Source organism: Elephas maximus, chromosome 19 (assembly GCF_024166365.1).
Source record: "Elephas maximus indicus isolate mEleMax1 chromosome 19, mEleMax1 primary haplotype, whole genome shotgun sequence".
Taxonomy (NCBI): Eukaryota; Metazoa; Chordata; class Mammalia; order Proboscidea; family Elephantidae; genus Elephas; species Elephas maximus.
The window spans coordinates 36,652,552-36,673,668 of NC_064837.1; the positions used below are offsets into that span (position 1 = coordinate 36,652,552).

Below are 21,117 nucleotides of genomic sequence, written 5' to 3' on the forward strand. Positions count from 1 at the left end.
CATGTCTGTGTGTGTGATTGTGTGTAAGACTGAGAAAAAAGCCTTTTCACTGGCAGGGCTGCTGCCAGACAGGACTAAAGAGGCAACTCCAGAGGCCAAACTCCAGAGGTCTCAGAGGGTGAAAATAACAATAGCAACCAACCTTTATTAAGCACCTGCTCTGTTTCAGGCGTAACCCTCTTAACAATTCTATGTGGAAGGGACTATCATTACTCCCGTTCTGCACATAAAGAAACTGAGGTAGAAAAAGGTTAAGTGATCTGCCTAAGGTTACAGAGCTAGAAAATAGATGAGCTGAATTTGACTGCAGACAGTCTCAGTGTAAAAAACCCATGCCCTCATTACCAGGTGGAGACCCAGCGGCACAGTAGTTTAAGCATTTGGCTACTAACCAAAAGGTTGGCAGTTGGAATCCACCAGCCACCCCTTGGAAACCCTATGGGGCAGTTCTACTTTGTCCCATAGTATTGCTATGAGTCAGAATCTACTTGATGCAATGGATTTGGTTTTTGGTTTTATTAGCAGACAATTTTCTAAACCAGGGGTCAGCAAACTATGGCCCATGGACCAAATCCAGCAGTCTCCCAGTTTTATAAATAAAGTTATACTGGAATATAGCCAAGTCCATTTGCTTACGTATTGTTTATGACTCCTGATGTGTTATAATGGCAGAGCTGAGTAGTTGTGACAGAGCCTACCTGCCTGGACCACAACGCTGAAAACAGTTACTCTCTGGCCCTTCAGAGAAAATGTCTGCCAACCACTGTGCTAAACAGAAGTGATTCTCAACTGCTCTACCCAAGCACTTCCAACAGTCAAGTAAATTAAGGGACAACCCAGCATGACTTGGGCAGAGGTTGATGTAGCCAGCTGCAATCCTAAACTGTTTTGAAGATTCACAATTTTTCCCCAAAACAAACAAACAAAAAATTTGCATTCTATGCCATAAGGTTTGTTCTAATATAAAATGTGTTAGCCAAACAACCATCAAGGAAAAGTCACACTCCTGGAAGATGTGTCATGGTAAACCCATGGCACTACAAAGCACTGGACACACCATCCTAGACCCTGAGAAAGGTGGCCCCAGCTCAGGTGGAGTAACAAACCTAGAACTTCTCACCAGAAAGTCATATTTGCACCTTGGACCCCCTGCTATCTGGCTGAGGGATCTTGAGTATCATTTATACAGTCTCAGGTTAATTTCACAATTTTAAAGTGAGGATAATCCTACCTACCTCACAGGTCTACAGGGAGAATTGTAAGACAGTTCTGTAAGAGTCCCATAAACAGGGATCCCTGAATCTGAACACACTGAGGCTCAATTAGTTGGAATGGCAAGCTGTGACATCAAGAAATCCTTTTTGCCGAAAGACTGGACTTGCTGACCTGACAGAGTCTGGAGAAACCCTGAGAGTATGGCCCCCAGACACACTTTCGGCTCAGTAATGAAGTCACTCTGAGGTTCACCCTTCAGCCAAAGAGTGGACAGGCCCATAAAACAAAACGAGACTAAAAGGGTACATCAGCACTGGGGCAAGGACCAGAAGGCAGGGGGAACAGGAAAGCTGGCAATAGGGAACCCAAGGTTGAGAAGGGAGAGTGTTGACATGTCGTGGGTTGTTAACCAGTGTCATTAGAGAATATGTGTACTGGCTGTTTAATAAGAAGCTAGTTTGTTCTGTAAACCTTCATCTAAAGTACAATAAAAAAAGAAAAATAATAATAAAAATAAGTAAATAAATTTTTTTTTGCTTTTTTTTTTTTTTTTTTTTTACTGAAACAGATCTAATAATAAAGGAAATGTGGTGGTCTCTTTAAAAGATAAAAATCAAAAATATTTCTTCCATATTAGAGAATCTACAAGCTCCCCTCATCCTGCAAACTATTTCAGCACATAAACTCCCTGAGGCTTCCCATGCCCCTCTGCCATTACATAAGAAAGCCAAGAATAAGACCAGGACGCCTGTCTCTGATCACTCCATACTCTCATTTATTTTTCCTTAAGTGAAAGGCACCTTAAATTGTTTTTTCAACTACTAACCTGCTACTAACAATAAGCAAGTCTGAAAATATTTACCTCTACCCCCAATTAGAAAAGACCGTTAGCAACCTCAACAACCAAACTCTAATTTACAACTAATCCACTTCCACAAATTACATCTTCTACTACAGACCACCTAAAAACGACTTCCTGTAAACAAACCACTCTGCTGGGTTTTTAATCTAATTAAACCCTTATTTTGCTCTTTGGCTACAGGAAGCTCACTTTTCACTACACTGGGGCAGAATTTTTTATTTTCAAGAGGCACAGAAAGAATCCCCAAGTAGGGGTCCAAAGAAGAGCCTAAAGAGGTCCTATACCTCAAGTCAAGGATGAGCCACTCCCTGGCTGGGGAGGGTGGGGGTGGGGGGCTTCAGGTCTGTCTGTCCTGCCCTCCTCCAGCCACTCACTTATTTAACACTTACTGACCTGTCACCAGGAGCCCTGGTGGCACAGGGGTTAAGAGATTGGTTGCTAACCAAAAGGTTCGCAGTTCAAATCTACCAGATGCTCCTTGGCAACCCTATGGGGCGGTTATACTCTGCTTTACAGGGTCACTATGAGTCCGAAATCAACTCCACAGCAATTGGTTTGGTTTTGGTTTGACCTGTCCCCGGTTACTGAGTTAAATCAGGAAGGCAGATTGTGAACACACCGGAAGGAATACCTAAGTCTCCCTGGAAGTCATCAAGGAAGGTTTCCTCCCTTTCAGAGTTTTAGGCCACCTTCCCCATCTCCCCTCTGCTTAGGAAGACCAGCTCATTCTGGTTTGCAAGTCTCGAGTCCCTAACCTAACCTGACCTGACCTGACCTAACCTAACCCACTGCCATCAAGTCGATTCTGACTCATAGCGACCCTACAGGACAGAGTAGAACTGACCCATAGAGTTTCCAAGGAGCACCTGGTGGATTCAAACTGCTGACCTTTTGGTTAGCAGCTCTAGCATTTACCCAGTACACTACCAGGATTTCCTCGAGTTCCTGGACACCCCTAAGTCCAGGCATACTGGGACAGGTGGTCACCCTATCTTCACCCTTCCAGTTCCCTCTCCCTATAACCAGGAGTCTGTCAATATTTATTACATTTGCCTGCTGTGTGTTGTCTTCCATCCTCTCTTCTCTTTCATCTGTCTCCCACCCCCACCCAGTACCTGCAACAAGTAATCTTGAACCTTTCGCAGTAACCAGGCCATCACCCAGGTTCCTTCATCCTGGAAGCACCCAGGCCATACAAATAATCCATGAAGAAGAAAGGACCATCCCCTGGATTGCAAAGGGGATGTGGGTTTGAGGCAAATCAAATCCCACTTTGCCAAGAACTCAACTCAAGGAAGACAACACAAAGTGGAGAAAAATGGCAGCAATGTACACAAACTCAATCTATCAATCTCCTATTTATTTTATGCAAAGTTTTCTTGGTTCTTATTAATGCCGGCTCTCCCTCCACCATTTAATCTCTGCTTCCATTTCATTCTTTGAGGCCTGTGATTATTCTCATTCAGAATCTGGATGACTTCATTTCCGCTCAAGTACACCCAGGTCAACTTCAATAGAAAAGAAAGAGAAGGAGAAGAAAAATAATCAGCTAAAAGCTATTAAATATCAGCCATGTGCCTCATGATTGGTTTTAAAGGCAGTGGTGAGGTTAGCAACCGTCAGAGGCCCAACCATTCTGCCTCTTCCTGCATATTAACATTTTTCAGGGGCTCTCACTGTTATGGCTTCGAATGTAAATAAAGTACAGATTGGAGGCCCACTTTTAGCTAACTCACAAATACCAATCTGAACATAAAGAGCTGTAAAAATTTAGAAGGTGGTAACTTGACAAACCCGGCCTTTCTACAGAGAGATTAATTCTAGGAGGACAAAGGGGGGGGGGCGGGGGGGAAGAAAGAAAGAAAAGCATGCAGGACCCATGTAATGGGGTATCCTATTGACAGGGTGGGGGTGGATGGAATCTCCATATCAATATCCACTCCATGAAACAATGGAATTGGATTTCTATGCCAAGTCTAAATGAACTAAGCTTTCTCCTCCATAAGAACCACTCCTTGCACCCACTGGCACATGCCTGAACCATGATTTCTTGTACACTTTCGGTTCCCACTGAACTACTCCAGGGAGAGAAAGGCTTTCTTTCTTATGCTAACTATTCCATTGTAAGTGACGTCTTCAGAGGCAGCCAGGAGGACTCTGGGAAGGTAAGCTGGTGGGAGAACTTAATACCCCTCCCTGGGCTCATTAACTCCTTCCTGCTCAAGGGCTCCCCTGCCCCTGGCCTTCCTCTTCTTGGCCCAGCAGAAAAATTAAACAAAGCTAAGCCATACTGGGGAAACCCTGGTGGAGTAGTGGTTACGTGCTCCGGCTGTTAACCAAAGAGTCAGCAGTTTGAATCCACCAGGCGCTCCTTGGAAACGCTATGGGGCAGTTCTACTCTGTCCTCTAGGGTTGCTATGAGTCGGAATCGACTCGATGGCACTGGGTTTGGTTTTTTTTTTTGTTTAAGCCATACTGGATAGCACAATTAAACAGTGAAGCCGGGAAGTTTGGGCCTTGTTGCACTACCTACTACGTATATGAACACAGCTTTTGATTAGCATAATTTCAAAGTTTCCCCAGCTTGCTAGCCAGAAGGCATCCTATGTTTTCATTTGTATATTTTAAAACACTGTTAACAGAGCAATAATAATGTCTGATGCATTTGCCTAACAACTGCTGACTATATCTTATACACTAAAAGGGATATGGAAAGTTTTCCTAGAAACCCACTATTTCCGAGGATTCTTTTTTTTTTTTTTTTTAAAGCAAAAAGTGAGGATTTAGGAGAAGTGAGGTTGGTGGGGGGCTTAATCTATTTCTAACTAACTTGAACCTCCCTCCCTCCTCTGGCTGGAGCAAAATCAGTCTAGGGAGAAAAAGTTCACCAGGAAAACAAAGTTGTTTAGCAGGAAGGTTTACCTGCAAAGCACCAGGGATCATATTACTTGTGGGGACTGTTTGCTTGCGGCCACCTGGCCTAGAAGGCAAAGGCAGGCAGATGAGGCAAGATTTTTGTCTTCTAACTTTGACTTTTCTCACTGAGCAGCTCTGCCAGGAGGGGGAAGGGGAGCACAAATAAAATCCCCTCCTCCGTGTGACACACTTCCAAAGGGAGATAATGACACAAGCCAGACAGAGAATTAATAAAACATGGGGACAGTGTTGGCCTTGTTCTGGACTACTGCAGGAAGAAAATTTAAACACATAAGTAGCCTTCAATATGGCTGGCCACGGAGGGGAGAGTAAATGGACATTCTTGGTCAGCCCCACAGTTGTAATTCAAGAAAGACTGAGGAACATCAAGGCTGTCCAGAGGAAAGGCACGCAGACAACAGGTGTGGCCTGGGGAAGCAGACCATTTTCCAGTCAGTCGACCTGTACAAACCACTTCAGAAGACAAGCGTCTCATGGAGCTTTGATGCCCACAAAAGACAGCCAGGACTTTTGTTTTCCAGGCCTTGTCTGAGAGAACCACACAATGTACAGAGCTCTGTTTATCTACAACACACATTTGGAAGAGATAAAATTCTACCTTAGGATCACAGTCCACTCTGAGGAATATGTTAACTTGCTTATTTATTTTCTCACAAATCTCTTGCCTTTCAAAATTTCAAAGGCTTTATAATATTTTTACTCTAGGTATCACTCTCCACACACATACAGTATCAAAAGGAGTTATCTGAGCAGCGGCTGTGGACACCACCATCGCACCTGCACATAAAACCTGAAGCTAGAAAATAATAGGTGTAAAACGCTTCCTCAGAACATGTTCTCTGATGAGCCACCTCACAAGTGGAATAAATGAGATGATCTCGTTATATTAAAAAGTGAGTTCATTCTGGTTTTCCTTTTTTTTTTTTTCAAAAAGCTTTCAACCACCACTCTCTCCAGCTCAAGTTAACTTTTATAGGCCCACATACAACCCAAATCTGCCGCAAAGGTCTCAAAGGACTCTTTTCACCTCATTTCCACAGAGCTCCCCTCTCATGAGACCTAAAGAGCTATAACTTTCCAAACCGTTTCCTTCAAGTCCTTTTCTTCCCATCCACCACAACAAAGAGCTGGTACAGGAAAGGGTTAAAGCCCTCATGTCAAACCACAAACTCGGGCACTGGCCCAGAAGGGACATGGGAACCAGGGCAGCAGAGTGATAAAGGCCGGATTGTAGCAGCCCACTGAATTGGAAATGACTTGTAGGCCTAATGAAACAGAACTTTGGCAGTAAAACAGAATGAAAGGAATGAGACAATAAAAGGCAGGAACAAAGGGTGCAGAGTTGTTTCAGCTTAGCAAAATAAGCTCACTTTGTTGTTGGGGAAAGCCAAAGCCGATTAGGATAAACCAATGACTAAGCATAAGTCTTCCAAACTAATTACACAGTTCACCATGTGAAGTATAATTGGAAGCCTCCAAACTCGGGCTGCTTTGCTTTCACAGGAGTTACATAAAGTGAGAATTACCTAGCGAGCTCGGCACGGAGCAGTCCTATCACCCCAGCAAACAGCTGAAAGGGGCAGGACTGCTCCATCCAGGGCGAAGCGGAGAATTCATTACGTTTAAAGGCCTCTTTTTGATCTCCAAAACGCTATAAGTGAGAATTTAAGAAACCAGTACTTGAAGAAGGAGCCTAAAGGGGAGAAGGAGCAAATCCACGTCCGTACTTCCTTTGATCCCGGCGCACGTTAATTAACCAAGCTAGGCTATTCCAATGGCTGTGTGTGGAGAGAACAGTGGAGAACAGCCTGATTCATTGTCTGAGTCTCCACACACATATCTAGAGCATCAGTGACTGTCTGTATGAAATCACAAGCACAGATAACGTCCACCGGGAAACCCAAGCCGGGAAAATAAATTACCGTATATCAACATTTTCGACAAATGAACAAAACCTGCTCCCTCCGAGCAATGGGCTTCTTGGTAGTAAAGTGGGAGACGGGTTTTATAAACAGTGAAAAGAGGCCAAGAGTAGGCTGTCCAAAAACAAGTGACAATATGACCTCAAACTAGCATAGACCGTGTGATACTGGACAAGTTATTTACCTTTCTGAACGTCAGTTTCTCCATCTACACACTAGATGTGCTACATACCTTCACTTGCTTGACATCCTCGAGAAGTAAACTTTAAAAATGCATTAAAAAGTTTAGCACAAAGCACATGTAGCTTTAATTCAGAAACTCCAACACTTAGTAAAATTATCTTCAGGGTAAAATCTGAACCTCATAGTTCTGAGTCTTCAGTAGCTTAGATCTAGCACATGTAATAAACCCATTGCTGTCGAGTCAATTCTGACTCATAGCGACCCTAAAGGGCAGAGAACTGCCCCATAGGGTTTCCAAGGAGCAGCTGTTGGATTTGAACTACTGAACTTTTGGTTAGCAGCCGTAGCGCTTAACCATTACGCCACAGGGGTTTCCAGCACATGTAATAGGGAGTTGGAAATAATCTACCAGTTTTTCGGGGTCTTACTCACAGGATGAAGATTCCTGTATAGTGTATACACTTACTTACTCACAGGATGAAGATTCCTGTATAGTGAGCCACTATAAATAGTGGCATTCTCCAAATAAAGAATCCCTTTACTGTCTCTGGAGCCCTGGTGGTGCAGTAGTTAAGTGTTAACCTGCTAACCAAAAGGTCAGCAGTTTAAATCCACCAGCTGCTTCTTGGAAACCCTATGGGGGCAGTTCTACTTTGTCCTATAGGGTCCCTATGAGTTGGAATCAACTTGATGGCAATGGGTTTGGTTTTTGGTTTTACTATCTCTGTACCACAAAGTCCAGAAATTAACTCTGCCATGGCTAAAACTGTTTTGGTTATTATACCATGTTCATTACTATTGATAACATCTTGTTTTTGATTACTGCCTATAGATACCTTTTATATATGAATTTATGGATGGATGGACAGACGGATGGATAGATGGCTGGCTGGATGGATGTTGTTAGTTGCCTTCGAGTTGACTCCAACTCATGGCGACCCCCTGTGTCTCAGAGTAGAACCGCTCTATACAGTTTTCAGGAAACCCTGGTAGTGTAGCAGTTAAGTGCTACAGCTGCTAACCAAAGGGTAGGCAGTTAAAATCCACCAGGCGCTCCTTGGAAACTCTATGGGGCAGTTCTGCTCTATCCTATAGGGTCGCTATGAGTTGGAATTGACTTGACGGCAGTGGGTTTGGTTTTGGGTTCTATACAGTTTTCAAGGCTGTGATCTTTTGGAAGCAGACCATCAGGCATGCCTTCCAAGGCACCTCTGGCTGTGTCTCAACAGCCAATCTTTCCGCGAGCAGTCAAATGTTTAACCATTTTCACTACCCAGAGATAAAACCAAAAACCAAACTGGTTGCCACAGAGGCAACTCACAGTGACCCTATGGGACAGTTTTACTGCCCCATGGGGTTTCCAGGGCTATAACCTTTACGGAAGCAGACTGCCACATCTTTCTCCTGCAGAGCACAGAGCCGTTAGTGGGTTCAAACGGCCAATCTTTCGGTTGGCAGCTGAAAGCTTTAACCACTGTACCACCAGGACTCCTTCTCCGGTAGGTAAATAGGTTTAAACACTTCCTATGTTACTGATTTTTAAAGCTTGAAATCAACTTCAGGAATAATCTAGTCCATAGAATGGTAAACTATAGCCCACAGGCCAAATCTGGCCTGCCATCTGTCTTTGTGAATAAAGTTTTATTGGAATACAGCCACACTCATGCATTTACATGTTGTCTATGGTTGTTTTTGCACTACGACAACAGAAATGAGTAGTTATGACACAGACCATATGGTCCATAAAGCTGAAAATATTTGCTATCTGGCCCTTCACAAGTTTTCCATCCCTGATCTAGTGCAATTCCTTCCCTCAGATGAGAAATTGAGGCTGGTAAAGAAGCAACTTGGCAAGATGCCACTGCAGGATAGTCACACAGTCAGGCCCAGCCGGAGGGATTGGAATGCCTTCTACCTTACCTTCTCCAGGACGGTACCACAGCAGCCACCCAGGGGTGAGGACGGCCATCCCAAGTTAGCAGAATCCTTTTCCCAAAGGCCTTTCTTCATGATCTCATGTTAAATATAAACAAGTAACGACACCCCTAACCTAGGGGATCAATCTTCTGGGAGGAAGGTGGGAGACAAGCATGCAAAGGTTCGCAAGCCTCCAATTTCAGTTATTTAAAGCTACTTGGTGTGTCATTCTGTGCCCCTACACTTAGAGTAATGACACAGTTAAACTCCCTTAGCTCAGCTCCTTGATGGCAGTCTTACCCATTCTGATTGCCACCTGAAATAAACAGTTGAAATAGCTGCCACCTCAGGCAGGATGAGAAGAGGGAGAAAAGAAACAACCAAGAGGGAAACCTAAAAAAGAGGGTGGCAAACCCTGAGTGGAGGCCGTAGGAGGATGGAAAGTTCCAGACTTGGAGGAAGAGGAACCAGGGTACGAACTCTGGCTCTTGTACTGTCTTACCTGGGTGACCTTTGCTGAGACTTAACCTCTCTGACCCTTACTTCCCATCTTTGTCCAGTGGACTTGATGATACCAAACAGCACAGAACCGCTTTGCAGAGGAAATGAGGCAATATATGCCCTGGCTCCCAGCACTGTCCCTGGCTATGCTGCAGTGACACAATCTCTTCTTCTACAGCATGCTCCCCACCCCAAGTCCATCCGGTGGATCAGCAGTTGGCACGGGGCCCAGAGTTCAGGCTCTGTTATCAGACAAGCCTGGAGAAGCAGTCTACAGCCAGTGCTAACTCTCAGAGGGGGCTGTCACCTCCAGTCAAGGACTGAATCCCACTGAGACTCGGTTTAGCAAACTACAAAATGGGCACTACCACCACCAGCCTCCCAGAGAAGAATTAAATGAGATAATATAATTAAATGAGCTAATATAAGTGAATGGCCTGGCCTACTCTCTTATACCTCCTAAATAGTCACTAAATAGTCATAAATTCACAACTCAACTAAGCTGCAGTTGGTTTGAAGATAGCCCCAAACAATCTGACACAGTTGGGAATATGTGTGTGCATGTACGTGAGTACACTTCATACAAGTGCACGCACGTGTGTGTGTACGTGCATCCACGCATGCGGTCTTCTTTCAACCAGAATATAAACTACCACAGTGTATAGTCAGTTTGTCATTTTATCTGTAACCTCTTTTCATAGCAGAAACCCTGGTGGCGTAGTGGTTAAGTGCTATGGCTGCTAACCAAGAGGTCGGCAGTTCAAATCCGCCAGGCACTCCTTGGAAACTCTATGGGGGGGGCAGGTCTACTCTATCCTATAGGGTCGCTATGAGTCAGAATCGACTCGACAGCAGTGGGTTTGGTTTGGTGTTGGGTTTCTTTTCATAGCTGTCGGTTCACTCATTGCCCCAAAGGCCCAGTAGCAGAGTCTCTTCTTCTTTGATCCTGAGAGGTGGCCGGCCCTGACCAAAGGGACACAAATGTAACACTAGCCACAAGCCAAATGAGAAATCAGCTATTCTGAAGACAGGCTTCAAGAATACACAGAGCACGTGTATGACATAAGCTACTAAAACACGAGCATAGAGAGCTTTATGGTGTCGACACATTCAGAAGCCTCCTTAGTCTGTTAATAAAATACTTGATAGGTTTACACATCCTACCAGAATCCACACACGTTACTGCAAAATTAACTGAGCAGCTTCAGACTGGGCTAGTGCCAGGCCAGGGAAGATGGTTTGTGGCCGCTTCCCAGACAAAAGGACGACTGTTCTCAGGGCAGTGACAGTTGCCACTGTGGGCGTGTGGCCGAAGCATGCAGGACCTCCCACAGCCTTGTGGCTGATGCACAGAGTCATGAATTACAAGCGTTAATGAAGACAGAGAGAGAGAAAGAAGGGAGAAAGGGAAGGAGAGAGGGAGGGAGGAAAGGAAGAAACGAAGGAGGGAGGGAGGGAAGAAGGAAGGAGGGAAAAGGGAAGGAGGGAAGGAGGGAAAGATGAAGGAGTGAGACAAGAAGAGAAGGAAGGAGGGGAGGAGGAGAGGAATAGAAGAATAGAAACCAAGGCTTGGGAATTGAGAATGGGAACGCAGAGAGAGATGTACTACGTGTTGGCAAGTATAAACCTGTTTGAATACTCCAGCAGCCCATCTGGGCAGCATCAACTTCCCTGACACCCACAAATAGGCCCATGAGATTCCAAAGCAGGTTATGGCTTGAAAAAGAAATCCTACCTCATGTTTGCAAACACTATCCCAGCCTTGTTTTAAAGGCAGAACGGAAGCAAAGCAGACTCATGCTCCAGAGCCCTCCATGACACAAGCTGGACTTGTCTCCTTTAATTATGTCCCATCTCTCTGTCCAGGCAGGGTGGGGCTGGGTGAGGACACAATCCCCTGAGTAGTTTAAATTAGTCTTGAAGAGATGTACTGGAATGTACATGGTCACCAACACATTTAGCTATTCTTTAGAACCCGGCCGGAATTAATCAGCACTCAACAGGCAAAGCCAGAAAGTGCGGGGCAAGGCGTTTCAAAACCACCCTTGTAGGGCAGTGAGAGCCATTCCCAATGTGCAGCTGGGCTGGAGGATCTGGCTTCTCTTTGCTGCATGGCCTCCCATCCATGCAGAAATCAGTTAATAACAGAGACCAAAAAGTCTCCATTTTGAGGCTAAATAAAGGTCATGGTCCTAATCCCAGACAGCCAGCTCCTAGACGGACACACCTGGGGTCATAGCTGCCCATGGCCTTGGGCAAACAAGCAGAAAGCACAGAACCTGCAGACCAGCCAGGGAGTGGCAGGGCCTGTGTACCACCCATGGCAAGCAGCACAGCTGCCGTGGGAGGAAACGAGTGGCGGAGCTTCGACCAGGAGCAGTGTCTTCTCACATCCACCAGCAGCAGTCAGCCATATCAGCCCTTCGGCAGGAAGACAGAGACCTGCTGTGCTGAGGGAGACTGCCCCGCTCCACAGCTCCCAGGACATCTCCCCAACTAGTCAAGAATGCAGGAAGTGGAGAGCCCCAGGCAGTGGCCAGCTCAGCCACTCACCTGTAGTAGGCCTCTTTTAACCAGTTGCTGTTGAGGTGACTCCAACTTGTGACAATTCCATGTGTCTGAGCAGAACAGTGCTCCACAGGGTTTTTAGGGGCTGGATTCTCAGAAGTAGCTCACCAGGCCTTTCTTCGGAGGTACGTCTGGATGGACTCGAACCTCAACCTTTTGGTTAGCAGCCAAGTACGCTCACCGTTTGCACCACCCAGGGATTCTGCCAATCTCCTTGGGCCTGTCTTTTTCATGGGAGCCAGATGAGGATATCATACAAAAGCCTAAAAGGGTCAGCACCCCACAGGCTGCCCTGTTTGAGCCCTGGGGCAACAGGGCCCTCTGGGAAATGTGCCTCCTTCCAGAAGAACCCACTCTCAAAGGTACCGTCTCCCCCACCAACCAGAGAGAGGCTGAATTAAGCACAACACCACGGTTACCTGTGCCATCTGTCTGTCTGTCACACACACCCCCACCGTTTCCTGACTGATTTAGGACTCTCCGTGTAGCTCCCCACCTGTTCCAACAGCAGAGCTCATGGGATAATTTCACTGCTGTCTCACACAATTCGAGTCGGAGGATGCTGATGGGTACAGACCCAGCATCTTTCCTGCGTCTCCTTGGGCATCTGACAAGGGAGGGTTTGACTGTGAAGGGCCCCGGGGGGCGTCATCTCTCAGTGCTTTTTCCAGAAAGGCGCAGGATGAAGCCCAGCACCAACTCACAGCCCCCAGCAGCTTCTGTGGGGCTCCTGCCACATCTGAGTCACAGGCCCGCATCCCTCCCCAGCTGCTGCCACCACCAGATCCCAGCCCAGTCCCCACGTGGCCAGCAAACACCACCAAAACCGCACTAAAAGGCCATTCTATCTGCTCCTGCCGGCACATGGAAAATGTGCCGACCACAAGCTGGACTCTTCCATCCCAGCTCCTGCTGAAGTTCACTTAAAGCTTTACAGCCAAGTCCAAGGACAAGGTTTCTGAGGACACAACTGTGGCAAAGGCAGGGCCCACGGCAGCCAGACCCCACGCAGTGCTTACCTTGCCAAACTGCTCGAAATATTGCTTTACGTCTTCCACTACTGTGTTCGCAGATAATCCGCCTACAAATATTTTCTTTGTTCTTGTGACCATCTGCAAGGAATGACAACAGGAGGACACGGGTTACCAGGTTATCTGAAGCCACACTTGATAAGATGCCGAAACAAGTCACTCTCCATATTTCTCCAGGAAGGCAATTTTAGATATCTTCAAGCTGTACAGAGCCGGCCGTTAGGAGTTTAATGATACTGGAGATAGTCACTCTGGACATCCTAGGCATTCAGGCTACAATCTAACAGCTCTCATTTCATACAGGCACGTGCAAACTTCAGAGCCTTTCTACCAAAACATACAGCCTCGTTCTGATTATTTGCATAAAGAAAAAAGTCACATGTCAAAGCTTTCTTAAACCTGAGATTTGAACAAAACAGAACTAAATGCATAAAAACCTGCTGCCCAAAAAGCACCCACAAATTAGTAAGTGCAGCACTATCCAAAATAGCCAAAAGCTAGAAACAACCCGTGTGCATAACAGATGAATATCTAAACCAAATCTGGTGGCGGGGGGGGGTCGGTGGGTGGGTGGGTGTGTGGACACATACAATGGAATATTATTCAGCCATAAAGAGAGATGAAGTCTCAGTACATGCTACAAAATGGATGAGCCCTGAAACCATTATGCTGAGAGAAATAAGTCAGACACAAAAGGACAAATGCTATATAACCCCACATATATCAAATATCTAGAACAGGCAAGTGCATACAAAGTTTATTCGTGTGGTTACTAAGGGTGGGCGGGTGAAAGAGGGAAAGGAGGACTCAATGTTTAGAGGACACTGAGCTCCTGCTAAGGGTGATGGAAAAACTGGGGGACAAATAAGGATGACAGTTGACCAGCATATGAACATAATTAATGTCACTGACCTATACACGCAGAGATGGCTGAAATATCAGATGTTTTGCTTCATATATATTTGCCACAATAAAATTTTTTTAAAAAGAAAATGCATAGTGGGGACAGTGGCACAGCCTGATGAATGCAATTCACGTCAATGAACTGCACACTTGAAAATGGTTAAAATGGCAAATGTTTTATTACATGTATTTTACCACAATGAAAAAAAATTAGTAAGAAACTCACAAGCAATTAAAAAATACAGGTGGATTGTCTACACCGAGCCAGGTGAGGCTCTTGATGCTGGTACCTGTCTGGGAGCAAGATGACACTAACCTTGTACCTATCCTCCACACTCCTTTTTCATTTCTCATGATTCCCCTGGATTCAGCCCACACTCTAGTCAAGCCCAGCTAATCCCCAGACTTCCCCAGCTATGTTCACACAGCCCCTTCCCTCCTCAGAACGCTTCTGCACTCCTAAATCTCCCCCTGACAAGTTGCAACCATTCTCCAAGATCCAACTCAAATACCACTTTCTCCAAACTTCAAAATATCAACAGTCACCCCAGCCAGAAGCTACCCATCCCTCCCACCTCCAAAATCCCACTACATTGCACTTACACCCACAGCACAGCACACACACACACACACTTTCTAACTGTGCAAAAAGCACTCATAAATATGTCTTTCTTAATTCCTTCCCTAGGCTGTAAGCTCCTGATTCTTCTAGGTACCTTCTACAACCCCAAGCAGAGTGGCAGGCACAGAGAAGGCCATGCCAAATGTTTGGTGGCTGCATAAATGAATGAATGTGACCACATTTGAGAATCCCACCGGTTTCAAAGCAAACACAGAAGGAAGCTCATTGATACAAACTATTCAGAGCAAGGACCAAAAATCTTATATGGAGTAGCCAAAAATTAAACAAGGAAATAAAATTTATTCTGAAGACTGAGCTTAGGCTACATGTTATCGTTTTAACAAAAATTTCAGAATGATAAAATTCGGTGGGTGCAGGGTCTCAACAGTTTAAAAAACCAGTTGCCGTCAAGTTGATTCCAACTTGTGGCGACCCCATGTGTACAGAGGAGAACTGTGCTCCATACGGTTTTCGATGGCTGATTTTTCAGAAGTAGATCCCCAGGCCTTTCTTCCGAGGCACCTCTGGGTAGACTCAAATTGCCAACCTTCGGTTAATAGTCGAGCTTAACTGTTTGTGCCACCCAGGAATATCCTAACCTGTTAATTGCATATAATAGAAACACAATGTCACATACGTATATTACAACGCAATGCACCATGCCTCATGCAGGGGCCACAGCTGCATGGATCACTCTTATCTTCCAGGCACCTGGCACATCTGCTGACTGAATGAATGAACCAATCCTCCTCTGTACAGGAGAGAGAGCCTCAGTGGAGTGATGCCTAGAGGCACAGTGAGTTCCAATTGAAAACCCAACTTCTGTGTCTAACTCTGGGCAGGACTTGCCCCTTAGGCCTGAGCTCCCCGCTCTACACTGCCAGGTGCCGGGCCAGAACTCCAAGCTCCCACCTACCCCTGAACTCTAATGAATCCGTGAGCGTGATCACCACAATAGAGGGAGGCTCCCAGACTTCAGGGAGCTCACGGGTTAGCTTAAGAGCTCCCAGTGGGGACATATGCCACAGAGGCAGCTGGCTTACCCCAAACTAGAATATCCTTGTTATGGACTTCCTGTATTGCTTGAAAAGGGCATCACCCTAGCAAATCCACATAGCGCCTGTCGCCTACTTCCTGTTTCCTGTGACAGCTGTGCCATGGTCTGCCGATGTGTTTAAAGCTGTGATTTTTCGTCGCTTTTCAGATGAATGAGAGGTTAAATGACATAATGTATGTGAGGACACTATGAAGGCCCCACAGCACCAGCGAGCTCAAAGAATCTCTCATTAAATTTTTTTCTTACGAGTTGCTGTTGAATCTATTCTGACTCATGGCAGAGTCCCTGAGTGATGTAAAACAGGCTTGGCTGCTAACTGAAAGGTTGGAGACTGGAGTCCACCCAGAACCACCTCAGAAGAAAGGCTTGGTGATCTACTTCTGAAAAACCAGGCATTGAAAACCCCATGGAGCACAGTTCTAGTCTGCAGGCGTGGGGTTGCCATGAATCGGAACCTACTCCATGGCAACTGACACATCTCATTAACTAGTGGGCATCTTATTCTTCCTCCTTATTGTTCATCTCCCTCCTTATCCATGCCTTAAGTCTCCTGTGAATCAAGGTCACTTTCATGGTCAAACTCCATCAAGTCCTCTCTCTCCAGATTTAAATATCTCCATACGCTCACTAATGGCCAAATTTTACTAACGTAACTTTCCTAATGTATTCACTCAGTAGGTAAATTAAGTGCTTGGTGCCAGAGATTACATTCTAATAGAATATGGAATTTAACCCTCTGTGGAGATAGAATAATTAGGCTACCACCACTGGTGTCAAGTTGATACCAACTCATAGCGACCCTCAAGGACAGAGTAGAACTGCCCTATATGGTTTCCAGGGCTATAAATCTGTACTGAAGCAGACTGCCACATCTTCCTCCTGCGGAGCAGCTAGTGGGTTTAAACCACCAACCCTTCAGTTAGCCGAACACTTAACCACTGTGCCACCAGGGCGCCTTTAGCCTACCACACAAGGTTCTTATTAGGACTAAATTAAATAACATATGCCAAAGTGTCTAGCAGGGCACCTGGTAGGCGCTGAATTAATGTTCACTGTAACTGAATCCAAAGTGAGTTACTAAACCCATCCTTCAAGCTCAGAATAAATGTACAGCAACAAGACACCTTATACAAAAAGCTTATAAATCAACTTTTCCTGCCCCATTCTCTTCTACCAGAATTTCAACAGCACTTTGCTGCCTCTCTTTGTGATTTCAGATGGGCAAAGACTCCCAATAGCTTAATTTTAGATTTTTCATTCCTTCTCTAACCCTAGCCAAGTAATTAAATATCTGCAGAGAAACACTAATGTGATCTACAAGCATGTGCTGGTCAACCTCTCTACTTCAACTCTGGAGAGGCATTCTACAAAACGAACCCCACGGTCTCATTTATATTTTGGTTACAGCCTGGTAGGTAGAGAAGAGACCTTATATGTATTCCAAACGTTCACACAGACCCAGAAAATAAAACGACCAACGCGTCTTGGTTCCAGATAACAAAAGTCAACAGAACGTTCCTTCCCCAGGAACTTGTTAAATGGAAAGGTCTCCTCTTCCACCCTTTACCCTTAACAGTTGCCCTACAGTCATAAACCTGCCTAGACAAAGCCCCAAACATAGCAGCAGACACCTAGCTATAAATCTACACAGTCCCAAAAGAGCCTTCAAAATAGGCTGATTTTTTTTTTTTTTTAAAAAAAGAAAGATGAGAAATTCCAGGCTCCAGACAATGTGCCAAAATGTCCATGTTACTAAAACATCCTCCCACCCAGGAACCAGCTCAGCTCCAGTGAGGGTTCCTCCTTTCCAGCAAACGCTTTAAGGAGACTGGTTTAATCAAAGCCTTCCAAATGTGAAAAGGCCAGAGGGAAGATGTGCAACACTTGGTTAGCTGCTCACCGAGGTCTCCACTTTGGAGTGGGGAACACAGCCAGGGACAGCGGGCTCTGCACAGTGACCCCTCCTACCAGGGCCATGCTGGTGGAAATGGGAGTCATTGACTTTGGGCATCCTGATGGCACTATTGCTAAATGGCCTGTGGCCTGCTCAACCATTTGCATTCTGGGTGAGGGAGGTAGAAGGCAGAGGACCCTAGAATCATACATTCTTCTCTCCATTTCCTTTTCATCTCCTTGGCAACTGAGGAGGGTAAGAGGGACTGGTAACTGGGAAGTTAGGTCCATTCTTTCAATGGGACTAAATGAAGGTCCTCAAACTCCTACCAAGTCTATGCAAGGTGTTTATGTGTTTGAAGTAACTCTCTATTCCCACCCCTTACAGTTGTGACTTCTATTTGGCCCAGGAAACATCCAGTACCCCCTGAACTTCAACCTTCTTCTCTGACCTTGGAAAAAGGGACCCAGACAAGGTGCCCACTGTATCTATAGTCCTTTGCATTATATTTTTTAAAAAATGCTCTCCCCCCAGTGAAGAGAGCCACCTGTGCTTTCTTCCTGTTCTAGGCCCTTTGGATAACTGTTCCCTAACCCACAGCCTTCACACTGTTAAGTACTCAACCACACAGGGTGTGGGGAAGCCAGCCACTGCACATCAGCATGCTCAGATGGCCCCACTCGGATCCTCCCGTGCCTACATGTAAAGAGCCACCCATCTGTCCCAGAGAGAGCTCAGCCAAGAATCCATTAGGAAGTTGGTCTTAAATTTCCTCTGCTTAAAGTTTTTGGTGGAGGGGATGCGTGTGTGTGCATGTATGTGACTGTTTCCCACCATTAGACACACTAGTTACCCACCCAAGGGCCCTCACCGCCTAGGGGCAACTCCCTCCCCAACAAATACTCCTCCCTTCTATTTAGGGTGATTTAGGGTGTCACTCTCAGAAGTGAGCGCACGAGCGCGCCCGCGTGTGTATGTGTGTATGTGTGTGTGAGTGAGCACATACACACAAGGGGATGAGGAACAGTCAGGCTCTCAAGAATAACTGTTGCAAAGCTTTGCATCTAAACCTGTAATTTAAATACACACCATGGCTCTCCATACGCCCCTTGGCTCTGCAAAGAAAATGCCAGCACTCATTCCAGTTATGAAAATTGCTGTTTACATGTAAGAACTGGCCAACACCAGCTGCTAACTAGTGCTACAAAGAACACTCCACCTTCCTGCCTTTAACCAGAGAACTAGCTGTTTTTTTTTTTTTTTTTTTTTTTTTTTTTTTTTTAAAGAATGTGTTTCCATCTGGTCACTCTGAGTAAGGCCACTGATCTTTTTTTCTAAAATAAGATTAAGCAAAGTGTGCGTGCGTGCGTGTGTGTGTGCGTGTGTGTTGCAAGCAGAGTATGGGAGTTAGAAAAGAGAAACTACTTTTCAGAGTGAGAGCGAAGGGGAAAACTTAGCTCCAACAGCACTGGCCCAAAGATATTAATTACCATACAAGAAAAAAAAAATCTTAATCCTAAAAAATGCACGAAAAGGCAGGAAATTGCTCTAAAGAGCCCTAATTGGTATAAGAGACGGCTGGAGAAATTAAGTTAGCTCTCACCACGATCACTTTCCTGATGAGACAGTTCAAACTCCCCTTGGTGAAAACTTCTGAGCCATCCTCACTGCCCAGGAGCACAGGCTCATTCACAGATGCCCTCTCACTTGTGGGAACCCCAAGGTAGAGACAGCCCAAGAAAGATGTAAGAATGCTAGCCCTCAGCGGGATTTTACAAGCCTCCAGTCTCTCATCCCCATTTTGCAGATGGAAAAAACAAGTCTCAGAGAAATGTTTCGATGTGCTAGTTAAAGGCAAGGCAGGCATCCAGGAGAACACCTTCCCTGGGGCCCAGAAAAAAGCTCTGTCCTTTTTCCCATATAGTCAGTGACACTGCAGAAAAGCACTCCCCAAATTCAGAATCTGGGATAAAATCAGTGATATGTCTCCCATGTCACTCTGCATTTGCAAATTAAGCACCATCTTTGTATGGCAAAGACCTCTCAGGCAGAGCTGAGTCACAGAGGTCCCAAGGTTCCAACCCCCAGGACATTTCTTCCCAAGGACCTGACCTCTAAAATTCCTATTTCTCCAGGTATTTTTCCCATCTCTCCCTTTTCTCCCAAACTACTATTATGGCTGCCACCACCACCATCACCACTACCACTACCATATCTGGATCCAATGGCAAAACTCAGCTTGCAAAACCAGAACACAGGTCAGGTATGGGGAATCTTCTCCAAATGCTTCGAGGATCATAAGTGGAAAAGAGACCTACCCAGGAGAGACCCTAGGACACCACTACCGCAGTGTCACATTTTCTTGGTGACACTGGAGCCAATGTCCACGTGGAAGTGTTCCATCAATTATGGGAGAGGAGAGCGTTATGCCCACATGTTTGACAATGTGAATCTGTCCTCCCAAGGAAGTCAGGTCATGCCTGTCACTTAGGTCCCCACTAAGGCAAAGGCCTCAGGGATTAAGTCTCTTCAAAGGTAAGAAGATACATTATGGGAGGTGACAAAGTAGAACTGTAACAAGAAGCAATGCAAATGTTCCTCAAAGATTTAAGTTCGTCTGATAAAACACATCATGAAAGTAGGGCCAGGGTTTACACGTGGATAGGTATCTACCTAATAAGATCCGAGAGATTAAGAAGGGTCCCTCTTGCCCTATTAAAAGGCCCTTTTACCAGTCCCCTTCCACGCTTAGAATTCTCTGTCCTAACTCTGGATCCTCTATGGGCCAGGCCATTAGGGACTGAATTGTGTCCCCAAAAATATGTGAAGTCCTGATCCCTGTACCTGTAAACATGACCCTGTTTGGAAATATGGGGTTTCTTTTGTTATGTTAATGAGGTCGTGTCAATGTAGGTGAGTCCTACACCTAATCACCTCTAAGTGGTATCTTATAAAAACAGCAGAATAGACACAGTCATACACAGGAGAAGACAGACGCCATGTGAGGACCCATCTACAAGCCAAGGAACACCAAGGACTGCTGGCTGACACCAGAAACTGAGAGAGAGTCCCTCAGAAGGAAATGACAAGGGTGAGACCCTAATTTGGACTTTTAGCTTCCAGAATTGTGAGAAAACAAATTTCTGTTCATTAAAGTCACCTACCTGTGATATTTTTTGTCATAGCAGCACTAGACAGCTAAGACACAGGTCCTAAGCAATGCCCTTCCCACAAGTTACCTTACTTGGTCCTCACATCAATTCCATGACAGGTCCCAGCTTCCCCTCCACGATTACGGAAACCGAAGTTCAGAGAGGTTAGGTGCCCAAAGACAAAATGGATAGTCGAACACTTGCCAATCTAAAGGGGCCCATGATTCCTGGGTTATTAGCAAGTACTACCTACTATCACTCTACAGCAGGGCTTCCCTGAAGACAGTGGTGATATTATCCATCTGGGAAGTAGAGGTAAATGTATAGGAAAATGTCCCGTGCTCTTTCTATCC

General features: G+C 45.5%; 1 protein-coding gene across 6 annotated transcripts in view; it reads right to left on the bottom strand.

Annotated features, from left to right (window-relative positions):
• Nucleotides 1-21,117, bottom strand: part of MSI2 (musashi RNA binding protein 2) — a 471,444-nt gene that overhangs the window by 299,786 nt on the left and 150,541 nt on the right. For all 6 annotated transcript variants that reach the window (XM_049861313.1, XM_049861312.1, XM_049861314.1 and 3 more), the window contains exon 6: nt 13,125-13,217. In XM_049861313.1, coding sequence (XP_049717270.1) covers nt 13,125-13,217 — 93 coding nt within the window. The remainder of the gene's footprint in view (nt 1-13,124; nt 13,218-21,117) is intronic.